The sequence below is a fragment of the Podarcis muralis genome, chromosome 11 (assembly GCF_964188315.1).
Source record: "Podarcis muralis chromosome 11, rPodMur119.hap1.1, whole genome shotgun sequence".
Classification (NCBI taxonomy): domain Eukaryota; kingdom Metazoa; phylum Chordata; class Lepidosauria; order Squamata; family Lacertidae; genus Podarcis; species Podarcis muralis.
Window position 1 is genome coordinate 47,888,316 of NC_135665.1, and position 16,047 is coordinate 47,904,362.

At 43.8% G+C, this 16,047-nt stretch overlaps 2 protein-coding genes and 1 non-coding gene across 3 annotated transcripts in view; 2 read left to right on the plus strand and 1 right to left on the minus strand.

The window, feature by feature from the left end:
- Nucleotides 1-2,171, minus strand: part of C7 (complement C7) — a 33,848-nt gene extending 31,677 nt beyond the window's left edge. The window contains exons 1-2 of the mRNA XM_077936406.1: nucleotides 1,954-2,171; nucleotides 1,541-1,596 (exon numbers count right to left, since the gene is read on the minus strand). Of these exons, the coding sequence (XP_077792532.1) occupies nucleotides 1,541-1,596; nucleotides 1,954-1,959 (62 nt within the window). The 5' untranslated portion in view covers nucleotides 1,960-2,171. The remainder of the gene's footprint in view (nucleotides 1-1,540; nucleotides 1,597-1,953) is intronic.
- Nucleotides 2,172-8,776: 6,605 nt separating this feature from the next.
- On the plus strand, nucleotides 8,777-12,402 carry RPL37 (ribosomal protein L37). Its single transcript, XM_028748634.2, has 4 exons — nucleotides 8,777-8,926; nucleotides 10,547-10,682; nucleotides 11,371-11,455; nucleotides 12,292-12,402. Exons 1-4 carry the CDS (start codon nucleotides 8,924-8,926, stop codon nucleotides 12,359-12,361), a joined length of 294 nt encoding a protein of 97 aa, XP_028604467.1. The 5' UTR covers nucleotides 8,777-8,923; the 3' UTR covers nucleotides 12,362-12,402.
- Nucleotides 12,118-12,199, plus strand: LOC114606948 (small nucleolar RNA SNORD72). The gene has a single exon (XR_003709022.2). It is a non-coding gene; the product is annotated as a small nucleolar RNA SNORD72 (small nucleolar RNA).
- Nucleotides 12,403-16,047: the final 3,645 nt, after the last annotated feature.

The window sequence follows — 16,047 nt, forward strand, 5'->3', positions numbered from 1 at the left end:
CCCATCATTCAGCCCAGACACTGAGGTCCAGCGCTGAGGGCCTTCTGGTGGTTCCCTCGCTGTGAGAAGCCAAGTTACAGGGAACCAGGCAGAGAGCCTTCTCGGTAGTGGCACCCGCCCTGTGGAACGCCCTCCCACCAGATGTCAAAGAGAAAAACAACTACCAGACTTTTAGAAGACATCTGAAGGCAGCCCTGTTTAGGGAAGCTTTTAATGTTTAATAGACTATTGTATTTTAATAGTTTGTTGGAAGCCACCCAGAATGGCTGGGGAAACCCAGCCAGATGGGCGGGGTATAAATTATTATTATTATTAGGCTGTACATCTTGCTGATGAGGGGCTCATGCATATGGTCATATGATGCCAATAGTAAGCTTCCTGTGCGTCCATCAATTCTTCCTTGTCTGTAGGACGTTCTCCAAATCACTGCCTTCCCACACTTTCTCCTTCCTCAATCCAGATTTTCTCATTCCCTCTCCTTTTGGAGTATCCCTGGTAAGAGAAAATCCAGACTGATATAGGAGAAAGTGTGGGAAGGCAGTGATTTGGAGGAGAACGTCCTACGGACAACAGAGAATTGATGGAGGTGCAGGAAGATTGCTATCCTCACTATAAGACTGTATTGAGAAAAGCCATTTGTTCTTCTTCCCTTGCTGCTGGGCTGCTCCAGTTCTCTGCTTGCCTGGCCACAGCTCTTCCCCTTTCTGTTACTGCACAAGGCCATGCTTTTTATGTAGCAGATCATATGGAAGTTTGGAGCAGCCCGTGGTTGCTGCAGCTTCACCAGCAATTGGTTTTACAAAAGTACAGCAGCGCTTCCTGGCACTGGGAAATGTGCAGCGAGTACCAAAGCATGTTTACTCTGAAGAAACTGAAGTGGTACCACTTGTACTGCTTTTACAGCCACAGCTTCCGCCAAATAATCTTGGGAACGGTGGTTTGTTTGCAGGGAATTGTAGGTCTCCTAACAACTCTCAGCACCCTTAAAAGCTATTGTTCCCAGGATTATTTGGAGGGAGCCATGACTGCTAAAGTGGTATAGGTGTGGATGTGATCTGTTAGGGATGCTGGAGTGAGAAGATATGGTCTCCAAGGTCTCGTCCAACTCTATGGTTCTATGATTTTATCGTAATATGAAAAATCTCATATGGAGATTGCACATGCAATAGCTATGGGGTTCTTTTTTCCCATAGAGCTCCTGCAGGGTGGTGGAAATCACAGGTTTGAATTTCTGATTTTTGTGCAGCCGTCAATGTCCAGGACTTCCACAATTGCATAAAAAGCAGGAATTCAGTTTGTGATTCCACCCCCTCCCTTGCAATAGCCTTTGTCTACCTGTTTACCAGCTGAATTCCTGCCTATCGTGCAGCTGTTAAATGCACAGGAGCCCTACCAGAGAGCCCAACCTAGATAAGAAGAAGGAAAGATCATCCTCAATCCTAAACTTATACTAGCTACTCAAGCCCTACCGCTGAACAGGGGAAAATACATGCTGAATATATATGCTCATCCCTTTTCAAAGTACCAAATAACCTCTCACCTTGAAAAAGCAGGAAAGGAGCCCACAATTGCCATCAGAATGAATGTCCCAAGGGCCTAAAAAGAAGGAAGGGGAGGCTCGGATTATCGTTTGGCTCACATTTGGACTGATTTTCCAAGTATAACAGCATAAGCCTAACCATGCCTACTCAGAAGCAACTTGTATTGACTGCAAGGGAGCTAAATCCCAGGCAAATGGGGTTAGGATTGCATCCAAATCAGGCAGAACTCAAAGGCAAGAAGCTGTGAAAGTCGTAGGGCTGAATTTAAAGGTTCCAATTATTGCAACTCACAATGTCCCCATCGACACCCACCCCCCACATCCTGGTAGTTCTGCATCCATATGCCTTGTGTAAATGAATTTTGCATTAGACTTGGTTTCATCTACAGAAATTGGCTCAATGATTGCCTTACCTTCATGTTGGGAGAAACGCTCAAGCTACACGGCAACTAGCAGCGAAGAAAACATTCCTCCTCTGGGAGAAGAAGGCAATTTAGAACCAGGAGGAGCCGTCGTCAGTCTGTCTGTCTCAAAACTTCTGGAGACTAAGCTTGCCTGGCGGTTCTGCTTTTTCTTTCACAAGAGAGGCCTTAAGCAATACGGAGGAATGTTAACAATAACCCATCTCCTCTCCTCTAGGGACACTAACAGCCTGTTCCTGTAACTGCCCAAGTATCTTAAAATAGTAAGAACTAGATTATAAAACAAAGCTTGGCTTGGAGTGGAATCTAGCCCTCGTGAATTTTTTTTTTTTAAGAGTCTAGGAAGCTGCCTTGCAACTTGCCAGACTGTTTATCCATTTAGACCAGCGTTGTCTACGACTTTGACTGGCGTCTGCTTTCTGGGCCCTTTAGGGGAGTAGCACAGTGACAGAGCATCTGATTGGAAGGTAGATCTCAGGTTCAATCCCCAGCACCCCTGGGTAGGGGTGGGCTGGGAATGTCCCCTGCCTGCAACTCTGGAGAGTCACTGCCAGAAAGTGTAAAGGTAAAGGGACCCCTGACCATTAGGTCCAGTCGTGGCCGACTCTGGGGTTGCGGCGTTCATCTCACTTTATTGGCCAAGGGAGCCGGTGTACAGCTTCCGGGTCATGTGGCCAGCATGACTAAGCCGCTTCTGAAGAACCAGAGCAGCGCACAGAAATGCCGTTTACCTTCCCGCCGGAGTGGTACCTATTTATCTACTTGCACTTTGACGTGCTTTCGAACTGCTAGGTTGGCAGGAGCAGGGACCAAGCAACGGGAGCTCACCCCGTCACGGGGATTTGAACCGCTGACCTTCTGATCGGCAAACCCTAGGCTCTGTGGTTTAACCCACAGCGCCACCCGCGTCCGCCAGAAAGTGTAGGCAACACTAAACTAGTGGGACCAATAGTCTGATTCAGTATCAGAACCATAGTCCTGGAATTATGAAAGCTTCTGATTTCATCCGCCAGTGCTGCCGCCACTGAGCTCAGGGTGGAGGATGAGCCAGAGTTTGCCCAAAGTAGCAGCAGAAGTAAGGGAGGATCCCATTGCCTCTCCATGACCCCATGCTAATTTAGACATAGAGGTGCAAAGTTAGATATAACCCTGAAGCCTTCCTGCTAGGAATTATGGGTAATGAAATCCCCAAAAAAGTTCAGGAGAGTCTTTATGTATGTTACGGTTGCTGCCAGAATCCTAATCGCAAAAGGCTGGAAGGGAGAAGATATCCCATCTAAATCAGACTGGTAAAACAAAATAAGAGAGTACACTGAACTGGTGAGATTATCAGCAAGGCTAAGAGATGTTACGGATGAAAAAATTATCAGAGAGTGGGATACATACAGAGTCTATGTAAAAGAACATTGTCAAAAGATCAGTCCCTTGGCAGGCCTTGATTGAGCTTCAGCATGCAATTAGGATAATTTTATGAAATAAAATTGATAGTAAGTTAAATAACATGGAGAAAGTCTATGCGTGTATTTAAGGAATTTAATTTGGGAACACAAGGGGAAGATCGTAATCCTTGTATAATTTAATCACAAATGTTTACACAAAGCAAGTATGAATAATTGTTTATTTTTTATTTCTCATTTTGCCTATAACATCTATTGTACATTTCTGTTATAAAGTTTTCAACCAAGAAAGCATATGTACATATAGAAAACGAAAAACAAAGTTAGATATAATCACTAGGATTTTCAGTTGAAACACAGCAGATAGTGGGGAGGATTTGCAAGAAGGTCTTCAATCAAGGTGACGAAGGCTGTTTTGGTACTGAAACTCTGATGGGTTTGGATAACCTGCTTCCTCTAGGGAGGACCACTTCAAGAGGGGCTGCATCATTGCCTTTTTCAAAGTGGCAGGAATAACTTCCTCCCATTGTGAGGCATTAACCACTCCCTCGATCCATCCTGTCAAGCACCTCTTACTAGATTTAACCAGCCATGATGGGCAGGCAGTCAGCTTCACCACTACAAGCCTCTTGCTCACATCGCCAGGCTGCGACAACATCCACAGTCTGTAACTTGGCAGTGCTCCATGGCTGTTCAACAGGCCTGAACTAATTTTGGCGTTGTTCAGCATTGTTGCTGTTTACTCGTTTAGTCATGTCTGACTCTTCGTGACCCCATGGACTAGAGCACACCAGGCACTCCTGTCTTCCACTACCTCCCGCAGTTTGGTCAAACTCATGCTGGTAGCTTTGAGAACACTGTCTGACCATCTCATCCTCTGTCGTCCCCTTCTCCTTGTGCCCTCCATCTTTCCCAACATCAGGGTCTTTTCCATGGAGTCTTCTCTTCTCATGAGATGGCCAAAGTATTGGAGCCTCAGCTTCACAATCTGTCCTTCCAGTGAGCACTCAAGGCTGATTTCCTTGAGAATGGATAGGCTTGATCTTCTTGCAGTCCACTGTACTCTCAAGAGTCTCCTCCAGCACCACAATTCAAAAGCATCAATTCTTCGGCGATCAGCCTTCTTTATGGTGCAGCTCTCACTTCCATACATCACTACTGGGAAAACCATAGCTTTAACTATACGGACCTTTGTTGGCAAGGTGATGTCTCTGCTTTTTAAGATGCTGTCTAGGTTTCTCATTGCTTTTCTCCCAAGAAGCGTTCAGCATAGTTCCAAGCAAGTTTGACTTCAAAGTGCTTCGCAAATCTTGTAGAAAAGGTATAATCTTTTCAGGACTAAGTATTCCTTTGGACAATGATAGGACTAAACAGCTTTCCCCAACCCAGTGCCCTCCAGACATTTTGAACTACAACTTCCATCAGTTCTGGCCTGCACAATGGTTGGAGGAAGCTGTGTTAGAATTTCTGCTTGGACAACAGAACAGCTGAGGAATGGACAACAGAACGAAGAACCAAGGAAAAGAAAAAGTGAGGAAGATGAGGTAATATGGTGCCATGAGCTTCAGCCTTCCCCAAACTTTTTTGTTCAGTGCAGTAAGTAATTTAAAACTTGCTTCACAAATAGACAGTACTGGAACTGAATGTCTAGGGACTAATGGGATGTTTCTACTTGGGTCCCTTCAGGCTACTTCCATCTGTCGTCTAGAACAAAACAAGATACTGCCTAAGAAAGCTTTAATTCTTCTTCCTAAAGCGTTGTAGCGTTCCAAAGAGTCTATTATACTTCCTTATGAGTTTTGGCTTTCTGTGCAACAAATATTCAGGTTCCACCTTAAATTTCAAATGCCTTTGGAGCATAACAACATCACACTCATTAAAATTGATTTTAAGTCATGGATCTTAAGAGGTCCTCTGATCTCGATCTGAAGATTGCAGCTGACAGACAACCTAATTCATCCCTTGATGCACCATCCCTGTTAATGTCCAAATATTCCCCCTCTCCATTCATTATTTGTTATGTTCCCAGATGCCAACCCTTTCTCTCTATTACTTCTGCAGATGGTGATGGTCAAATTACGGCTGGAAAGAGAGAGAGAGAACATTGGGCTGATATGTTCTTAGCTTGGGAAATTGGCTGTCAGCGAGAGCTTCTGGACTTTCTTCTGTTAGCAAATGTCATTTACTTTTTCTAATTAGCTGTAATTAGCTGGCTCCAAAGTTCTTAAAGTATTTATCACATTTCAGGGACTAATAGAATGAGCCTAGGGACGTGCCTTTTGGAAATGTGTCAAACGACAGTGTTTGGCTATTTTCTGCAGCACAAATGGTTCTTTCCCAGGGGGCTTAATGGAAGCAAACTTTCATTCAACCTTCTGTTGCCTCCAAGGAAAACAAAGGATTTCTTTTCACATTCATGCAGCAGGTTCTATACAACATCATCCACTGTGGACACAGGGTCGCTGAAATTAAGATACGAGTTGCAGAACCATTCCTTAAGCTCTCAACCTTAAAAGTGCAATTTCAGCAACTAACAGTACCAGTTTTGGATTTCAGATGGTAAAGAATACCCAGAATTGGCAAATGAAGCAGTCGTCCACCTGCAGCATTTGGTGTCATCTGTCTTTGTGAGCAGGGTTCTCAACGATAGTGACCCCCCCCCAAAAAAACCCCTTATGTTTAGCCATATGAAGTTTAGCAGTATGAAATGAGTCACAAGGTAGCCTTTCTAATATAATCCCTCCGTGGAATGAAATCTGGAAGAACAAACATGCCCAGATGCCTCAGTAAAACCCTTCAGAATATCTGTATCTTGTAGGATTCAACTTTAAAGAAATAGTGGGGTGTCCGACTTCACCATTCTCTTTAATTTCACTTCACTTTAATTTCAATTTCCCTGCTGACCTTTTGAAAATCACAGTAGTTACAATCACTTATTCCCTCTCAACCCCAAAATTAATTGGGCAGATACAAGCAGTTAACTGGAAGCAGACTGACCTCTAGCGGCAATCTGTGTTTGTGTTGTCCACATTAAGCCTGCACAATGTAACTAGCAGAGCACCAGTTGCTTGACAACACTCGTATTTTGGCAATCTAAGACAAGCAGCGAAACCAAGAATTTTATCAATCCCTGATGTGTGCCATACATGAATCGTGGGCTGTGCTTGATTTGGTGGGGCTCAGCCCTGCTGGCCTCTGCCTGCCTCCAGCAATGCAGTTTTCCTAACACTGATGTGGAGTTTTCACCCACTGAACATGCAGGCAAGCCTAAGTGCCACTAGGTGGATTCTTGCCTGCAGCAGCCACCCAAGCCTCACTGTTGGGGTTCAGCATCCACAGAATTCAAAGCTGGCCCTGCCACCATTGCATGAGGGCATCGGGCCCAATTGTTGCACCAGTTTCAGGCAGTTTTGGGGAAGGGACATAGCTCAGTGAGCTTTAAGTGCAAAAGGTCCTGGGCTCAATCCCTGGCATTTCAAGGTAGGGCTGAGGGAGACATGCCTGAAACCCCAAATGGGCTGCTGCAAGTCAGTGTAGACAATACTGAACTAGAACAGGCGTCAGCAAACATTTTCAGCAGGGGGGCAGTCCACTGTCTCTCAGACCTTGGGGGGGGGGGGCTGGACTATATTTTTTTGGGGGGGGATGAACGAATTCCTATGCCCCACAAATAACCCAGAGATGCATTTTAATAAAAGCACACATTCTACTCATGTAAAAACACCAGGCAGGCCCCAAAATAACCCAGAGATGGATTTTAAATAAAAGGACACATTCTACTCATGTAAAAACACACTAATTCCCGGACCGTCCACATGCTGGATTTAGAAGGTGATTGGGCCAGATCTGGCCCCCGGGCCTTAGTTTGCCTACCCATGATCATGGGCAGGCAAACTAAGGCCCGGGGACCAGATCCGGCGCAATCGCCTTCTAAATCCGGCCCACAGATGGTCCGGGAATCTACATGAGTAGAATGTGTCCTTTTATTTAAAATGCATCTCTGGGTTATTTGTGGGGCATAGGAATTCGTTCATTATTTCCCCTCAAAAAAATATAGTCCAGCCCCCCACAAGGTCTGAGGGACAGTGGACCGGACCCCTGAGTGAAAAAGTTTGCTGACCCCTGAACTAGATAGATCACTGGTCTGAATCTGCTCCTATAAGTGGGGCAGTGATTTGCCTTCATCTTCCTGTCCATGTTCTGCCCCAGGAAGCACACTAGGCCTCTGGTAATGAGAGACTGCCTTCTAAATGCTATATATATATAGTTTTATATAAAGTTTTATACTATATATATATATATATATATTTGCTTTCGTAGATTTTCACGGGTACAGGAATGCAGGTTTTGGTGTCCTCGGGTGTCTTCCCGTGTAAAAGTTGGGGTGTCTAGGCGACGTTTCGACGAGGTCTCACTCGTCATCTTCAGGCTGGTGCTTTCGGCTTCTTGTTACTGGAACAGAGCTCTGTTCCAGTAACAAGAAGCCGAAAGCACCAGCCTGAAGATGACGAGTGAGACCTCGTCGAAACGTCGCCTAGACACCCCAACTTTTACACGGGAAGACACCCGAGGACACCAAAACCTGCATATATATATATATATATATATATATATATATATAGTATAAAACTTTAGGCAATGTAATATAGAAGAGGTTGTAGCAATGCATTAGAATTAGGATGTTGGGAAAGCAAGCTCCTATTTTCATCTATGAAATTAGATACTGCACAACTGAAGTTGAGCCAACAATAAAGAATTCGCTTTTCAACTCTCAGGATTATGTTCCAAATGGAGGTTTACAGTGCAGCCCTATGTATGTTCACAGAAGTCCCACTGTATTAAATGGGCTTACTCTGGAGTACTGTCGTGAGCTTTTGTTTAAATTGTTCTGTAATGTAACTGCAAAACCAGCATTTGCTAGAATTGTGATCTGTGGGTTGCAGTCTTCACACGCTTCCCTGAGAGTAAGCCTTACTGAAAAGAGCAGAGAGTAAACACGCACAGGGTTGTGCTGCAAGACAAGAGTTTTGCAGGTGGTCCATTTATTTCATAAAATTTATACACTGCTGGGCGGGGTGAGAGAGAAAAACCAGTACAATTTATACACTGCTGGGCGGGGTGAGAGAGAAAAACCAGTTTAAAAACGTACAAAAAAGTTATCGAACCCATTAAAATTCACGGCAGAATTTCTAAGCATCTGGGCCGTTTGCTTTTGGATCCCCTCAAAAAAATAAAAATAAAAGGAATTTGCAACTCTATATCCGCTGCCACCTCTAGAAATTGTAGCGTCGTTATACTATTATTTGTAAGTTACTATTTGCAGGGGAAGCTGAGTAGCGAAAAGAGAGCTCTGAAACTTGGTCCCGCCCCCCACTGACATCACTTCCCCTGCCGGTCCCGAGCCCTTTCCTCGTGTCACCCTTTTCCCCTTCCGCTCCCCCTCCTCATGCCTATTCAAGGGAGCCTATTAAGCGGTTGCGCTTCCTTCGCCGGAAGCCGCGGCGAGGATATTGCGGAAGTCGGAGGCGGAGCCAGCCCTCTTTCGTTGTGGCGGCTGAAGGAAGATGGTGAGTGCGGGATTGGGGGCGGCGGGGAATCCTTTGCCATCTGTCGCCGTTTAGGGCCCTGCGGCCGGGGCCGCGTAGGGAAGCGTTTCCCCGGAGACTGCTAAAGACGGGGAGCCGTGTATTTTTGGCCGCGTCCCTCAGGCGTTGCGGCCGCGCTCAGCCGCGGGAGCCTCGAGTCCCATAGCGCGAAGAGAGCGCGGGGAGCTGCTACGAGGAGGCCCGGTTGGGCCTACCCGCGGGCTCCGTCTGTCTCGGCAGCGCCACGGGTTGGTTCGGCAGAGGTTAGAGGGGGAAGCCGTGCAGAGGCCTAGTCCTGGCTCGAGCCACGACCCGTTGTCTTGTTTCTAGCGTTGCTTTAAGGCGAGGGATAGGAGTGACCTAACGTGTGGCTGCAAAGTTGATCGGTTGCAGGTATACTAGCATGTTAGGCGTGTGTGTTTGCTCGCTCTGATTTCTGGAGTGAAAAGATGCTACTGGGCTGTGAAGGATGCAGAATGCTCGTGTTTCTTAATAAATAAAATCACCTTAAAGTACTGTAGAAAAGTGAAAGCTCTTGGTTTTTTAAAATATATATCGCATACATTATGTTGAATAGCTTATGTGTGAGTGTGTACACATGGGTCCCCTAATACTGATGCTTTGGCCAGTATACCAATCGGTATTAAAATGCCTAAGGGTGTCTCAGTGAACTTTGTGAATGTTTGAAAATGCTTTACAGCCGGATCCTACTCATGCAGACTCAGATTAAAACCTCAGTTTCAATGGGACAGAGGCCTCGGGGATCACATTGCTATAATATTTTATTGGGTTTTGTTAGTATAGCAGCTGAATCGAGCACAACCACAGCAATGGAAAGGTGAACTAAAAAACAAAAAGGTTGGCAAAAGGGTAAGGGGCTTTGGGCACCTTCTGAGGGAGGCTGGCACCCCTCGTTCTTAGAGGGATTTGAAATTCATTTAAAATCTGAAATGCATTGCCGTTTTGAGTGAAAAGCATGCCTTTCATTTAATAATAAGGTGGTCTGGGAAAGAGCACAGAAAATTGACAGTGCCTGTAAACCCACCATAAATTTTCAGTAGTTTTGTCATTCAGTGGAAATGAGAGACCCTTGGTTTCACTTTAGAAATGTTTCACGTCCTTTGTATGGTTAAGCCTTCACTAGTGTCCTCCTAATTTGTTGGACTGCAACTCCTATTTCCTCCAGTCATCACAGCTGTGCTGTGCTGGTATGGGATGATGAGCATGTATATAGTACATTTCAAGGAAACATTTAAAAAGATCCTAGTAATCCCAACAGTGGGCCAGCATTGTTTCTGTCTTGCTGGGACAAAGACTGGGAGAATTGCTTTTCTGAAACCACAAAGTGAATGGCATAGCAGAGATGGGAGCTGAGTATCTTGTAGTTCACACTCTTCATATGCTGTACCAACCCAATAACTTTTGTCCTTATACTATGTATGCAAAATACACTTGGTTTTTTTCTATAAAACGCTTGTTGCTCGTTAATGCTTTATCAAAGTGTAGGATTAAGAATGTTTTACATCTGTTTATTCTAATAATATAACACTGCATATTATTATAATCGTAGTAGTTGCATAAACATTTTCATTTATGTTTTAGACGAAAGGAACATCCTCCTTTGGAAAACGTCGCAATAAGACGCACACTTTGTGCCGTCGATGTGGGTCCAAGGCCTATCATCTCCAGAAGTCCACCTGTGGAAAATGTGGATATCCTGCTAAGCGCAAGAGAAAGTGTAAGTGCAGAACTTCCCAAATGCAGGAACATATCTGACTTTCACATGACTGGTTCTGTGATACCTTGCTGCTTTGAGATCCATGGTGTTGCATCATATAAACGCAAATACATAGTTTATTGTGAAAATATTTTGCCTGAGAAAAACAGTGTAGCAAGTTTAATATAACTTTGGATTTAACGACTCGTAGCTATAGGCAATCAGAGGTTTCATGCAGGCAAGTGACTGGGCTGAGGAAGGAGTAACAGGTTGTGCTATCCTTTTTCTGCTTTGATAGAGGCAATTTCACTCCATCGCCAGTGTAGAAATTCAGGCTACTAGCTTGAGCACACTAGTAAAAATGGCGGGCTAATTACTTGTGTGCGTGTTTCAGTTTTAACATGTGGAGAACAAAACGTTATCACATTTTCTGAGATTGCTATTCATATTTTCTGCCCTTGGCCTTTTCAAAGAGAGCCAGCATGGGTAGAATGGTTAAAGTGTAGGGACTAGTATTGAAGTCAACAAGGTTTGAATCCTTACTCAAGCCATGTGTTTCACTGGCTGACATTGGGCCAGTCACTCTCTATGCCTTATCTGTGAGCATAAAAATGGGCAGTAGAACCCGTGGAGGAAAGCTGATATGCAGATCAAATAAACTTGCTTCTTGATTGTAATGTATCACATAATCTGCTTTTTTGTATTCTAGATAACTGGAGTGCTAAGGCCAAGAGGCGCAATACTACCGGAACTGGCCGTATGAGGCATCTGAAAAAGGTCTACCGCAGATTCAGGTACAGTAGTATATCCTTGCTATTACAGATATGTGTTCTGGAATGCAATGTGGGTTATTTAATGCAAGATCCATATGTATATATGCTGTAAGCTACCATGGTGGGTTTTTTTTTTTAATGGGCAGGGTATAAATATTAATAAATTAGAAGTAATGAGTTCTAGCTAACTAGATTAATGTGCCTGTTAGTCATGTCCATTACAACATTAATAGGTAATAAAGCAATTATATCTCTTAAATGAGATTAAGCGTCACTGAACTCAGTGAGACTTTCTCCTTAGTAAACTTGTGTAGGATTGCACTGTAAATAGTCTTAACCTGGCAGTGTATTCTAAACAAAGAGCAGCCCCAATGGCTGATATATTTCCAGCAGTGCATCTTGAAGTCCATTATACTGTTGAAAACACTACCAGGGTATTTAAATCTTACTGCTTTAACCCCCACCCCCAACACACATACACACATGCAATGTATATACTTGAAACTGAGTATTAAAGTTGACTCATCTTACAAAGCTGATGCTAGTCCATGAAGATTTATGACATAATAAATTGGTTAGTCTTTAAGACAGGTTTGTGTTGCAACAAACACAACTACCCCTGGGGGGCATTAAAGGGTACTTTAAAATGTTCAGCATGTTGAGAAGTGTTTATTCATTTTAGCAGCTTATCTATGATGCCTACAAAAAACAAAAGTCTGAACATCTGAGTTCATAAGTGATTTCATTTTTAAACTGAGATAAGCTGATTAAAAAGAACACTAAAATCAGTTAAATGGAAATGTTCGCTCTAGAACACTTGTAGTAATCACTAACTCCACTTCGTCTTGTATACACAGGAATGGATTCCGTGAAGGAACAGCGCCAAAGCCCAAGAGAGCTGCTGTTGCAGCATCCAGCTCATCTTAAGGACTCAAATGTGTTTTTAAAATAAATGGCTTGAACAAGAACGCTTGTCATCTTTACATGTTCCTCAGTATATCCTCTTCCACATTGAGACCTTTGTTCAAGCTTGGTTGTTCAGATAGTTCCTGATGGAAAGTAATCTGAAATTAGAGATAAATATATAAAATCTCATGTTCAAATATACAACCCCCCCCCCCCAAAAAAAAACAAACCACACCCAAAACCTTAGTACTGGTTGTGTGAAGCTTCATTTTGGTGGTATGGTACAGCTGGATATGTTGAAGATGTGTCATGAGAAAGCTTGCTTCAGAAATTTATAACATAAATACGTTTTATTGGAGTGTCCACAACTAGCTTTGTATATTCACATATAGAAGATTGTAATTTAGGCTGTAATCCTTAAAGTACTTGGTATAATTCTCCACCTGCTCCAAAGCAGTCCCAGTGCTGCACCAAAATGAAATTGTTCCAGGAATGTTCTGAAGTGCAATACTGCATAAAGAAGATCGCAACTGTACTTTAATGTGGTTAGCAATGGTAAACAAAAACTCAAACTGCATAGAAAAAAATGCACCTTTTCCTGATGCCAGATATTTACTAAGGTTCTTGTTTCCTTGAGCACTTGTTTTATCACTTTGCTTTGTTGGTCTTTACAACAAGCATTGCTTTATTGTTGCAAAGGGGAAGGACTTGATTTGACAAACATCTCAGCATTTTGGGCTTACCTTCAAAATAGCCATGTCAGGTTTCATTTTACTTATGACTTCCAAATAATGGGATTATAACCACCGAGGTCTTGCCTGAGGTTTGAAATTGGCACATCAAGTGGGGGCTTTCACATCTGAAATTTATTGAAACATTCCTCTGCAAGTTCACTAGTAAAACGATACTAGGAACAGCTTCATTTTGGTTTAATAGAGGTGGAGCTGCCTTCGTAGTCTTGACCTAAACCATCATACATTTTAGCCTGTACAAGTATTTTATTACAATTCAAATGTTGAATTTGTCAGAGGGCATGTGCCCTTTATTATACTGCTGAGTTGCCAGTATATAGCGAATTAAAAAAAGGCATATTATGAGATATTCAGTGTTGGGTATCCTTGACGTAGCGGCATAGACCCTTTGAAATCGAAATAACTTGAGCGTCAGATTCTACTACAAGTATGACTAACATTGGATATCACCTACTGTATTTGCATTTAATATACTGCCAAAGTTGTCCATTGTAAGGGGAAGGGTCCAATAAAGTAAGGATTGTGCTAAATATGATAGTATTTACATGGCCAAAGTTTTGGGGCACATGGGCAAATTTGGAATTTTGAGAGCGCCACGAGCATTGATTTCTTTGCTGTCTCCACATTGGTCTCCAACACATAAACCCAAGATAGCAGAACATAGCATTGGGCAAAAAAATAATAATTAGGTTTACAAGGCAGGTTGCTCTGAGTATTAACTGCTGTAGTTAATACTAAGCACTATGTAAACATGAAATGCTATATTCTCTTAATGTACAGAACCAGATTTTTGATAGCTTCAAGAAAAAGCAACTTTAAAAATTTCAGCATAACTGGGACTTGGCACATTCAACAACTCTGGACCACAGAGCTTAAAAGCAACACTTAAGAAAAGTAGCAAAATGCATATTTCTCAGTAATTATGGATTACCTTCTAGATCATTTGTTGGCATAAGATCTGACCGTGTGGTCATTGGCGGACACAGTGGAGTAGGGCCTTGGTGAGATCTGGTCTGTAAAGTATGCCATCTGGGATCAAATTCTGCCATAGCTCAGAGGGGGTCCGTCTCTGGTTCTAGTCCAAAAGCCTGCAAAGCTGTTGCTAATCAGTGCAGGCAGTACTGATCTCTTATCAACCAATTGCTGCCAAGGAGTGTGGTGGAGCTCTTTAAGCAGAGGGTTGACAACCATATGTCAGGAGTGCTCTGATGGTGTTTCCTGCTTGGCAGGGGGTTGGACTCGATGGCCCTTGTGGTCTATTCCAACTCTGATTCTATGATTCTATGAATGGTCTGATTGATGCTCAAGTTAATGTTTAGGCATGTAAAAGATGGGTTTGAGCATAATTGGGAGAGACCACAGTTCAGCAGCAGATGCATTTTTTTCAGTGGAGTTGTAAATCAGATGCAGAAGGTCTCATCCAGCAGCCATTTTTGCAGACAATCTCCCACCACCTGCATGCAGGTCAATGGAGGTGTGTGCACTTGTTCCTGGTATACACCCAGTATTTTGTGATTCATTATGTGCCTTCCCCACCATGTACCACTGCAGCAGTTATTTTGTCAGTGGCCATGTCCCACACCGCAGAAACTCTGTGGTCATGTCTACATTTTAAGAAATTCTAGCTGTACCCACAAACCAAAAGGCTGTAGTTCCAAAGGCTCCCTTCCACCTTTACGAAGGAGCACTGCTGCCAGAACTGGAGAAAATACTTCATTTGTGTTGCTGATTTCATGAGTTGAATTGGATGAGGTGGCTGCTATTTTGTTATAGGCATGGGTGAATCGTAGCCAGTGATTTGCAATAATGTGAACAAAGCCAGACCCAATAGCAGGTACTCATTTGATTGTTCTTTCCAGAGAATGTTATCTCTTTGTTTTGTTGAAGTGCTGACTACTCACCTGCGCTAATGCAGGTTTGGCATATTAATGCTGCAATTCTGTGCATGCACACTTGAAACATCTACCTTTTAATACAGAGCAACATAGTTTTGAGTAACCTTGGAGGGAATCCAGCCTCTCTCTGTGTGAAATAGTGGGTGTGTTTTTATAACGGAAGAGAAGGAGAACTGTGAGTCAGCCTTTCTTCCGCCTATTGCACCTCCCTTGATCTGGCCCTTGGCCAGGTTCATTTCTGAAGAGAGAATCTCTTCTCTGTGTGTCTATGTTTGAGCTATTCTGGAATACATTTAGTAACTCTAAAAAACTGATTACTGCCAAGTATTTTAATCTTAGCGTGGCCTGCAACAATTAGACAGGTAAATATCTTACTATCTGCTAGGAAATGTTTGAATATGTTTGAACCAGTGGTGAGCATCACCAGTCTAAAAAGGATAACAAGGAGGAATCCAGTCTAACATCTCTTGGGAGGGAATTCCACAATATTGGAGCAGACACTATCAACCATGCCTCCAGCTCACCTTACTAGATGACAGTGGGGGCAGAACGTCCAGAATGGTTAGGAGCCAGTGGGCAGCCTTATTCACCATGAATCTGCCTAATCCACTTTGAAAGCCATGCAAGGTGGTGGCAGTCAACCCATCCATGAGGGATGGGAAGGGAATTGCCTCAGGCAGCAGGATTCACTGGGGCAGCAGATTCAGCCTCCAAGGAATGCAGATCTTGGTCCTGATGTAGATCTTCACTCCCCACTTCTTCCCTGGCACAGGGTGGGAGAGGGACACTTTTGTGGTTTGACTCAGGTGCCAAGATGTCTTGGGCCAGCCCTGCCAGCACTATATTCTGTGGGAGCAAGTCCCATAGGGCAACGTGCTGCACGCAGTGGCGTAGCGTGGGGGGTGCAGGGGGGGCCGGCTGCACCGGGCGCAACATCGGGGGGGGCGCGCTCCATAGGGTAGGGGGCGCAAAATCCACAGGTTAGGGGGCGCAAATTACTTGCCTTGCCCCGGGTGCTGACAACCCACGCTACGCCACTGTGGATTTATTGTGGTCTTTT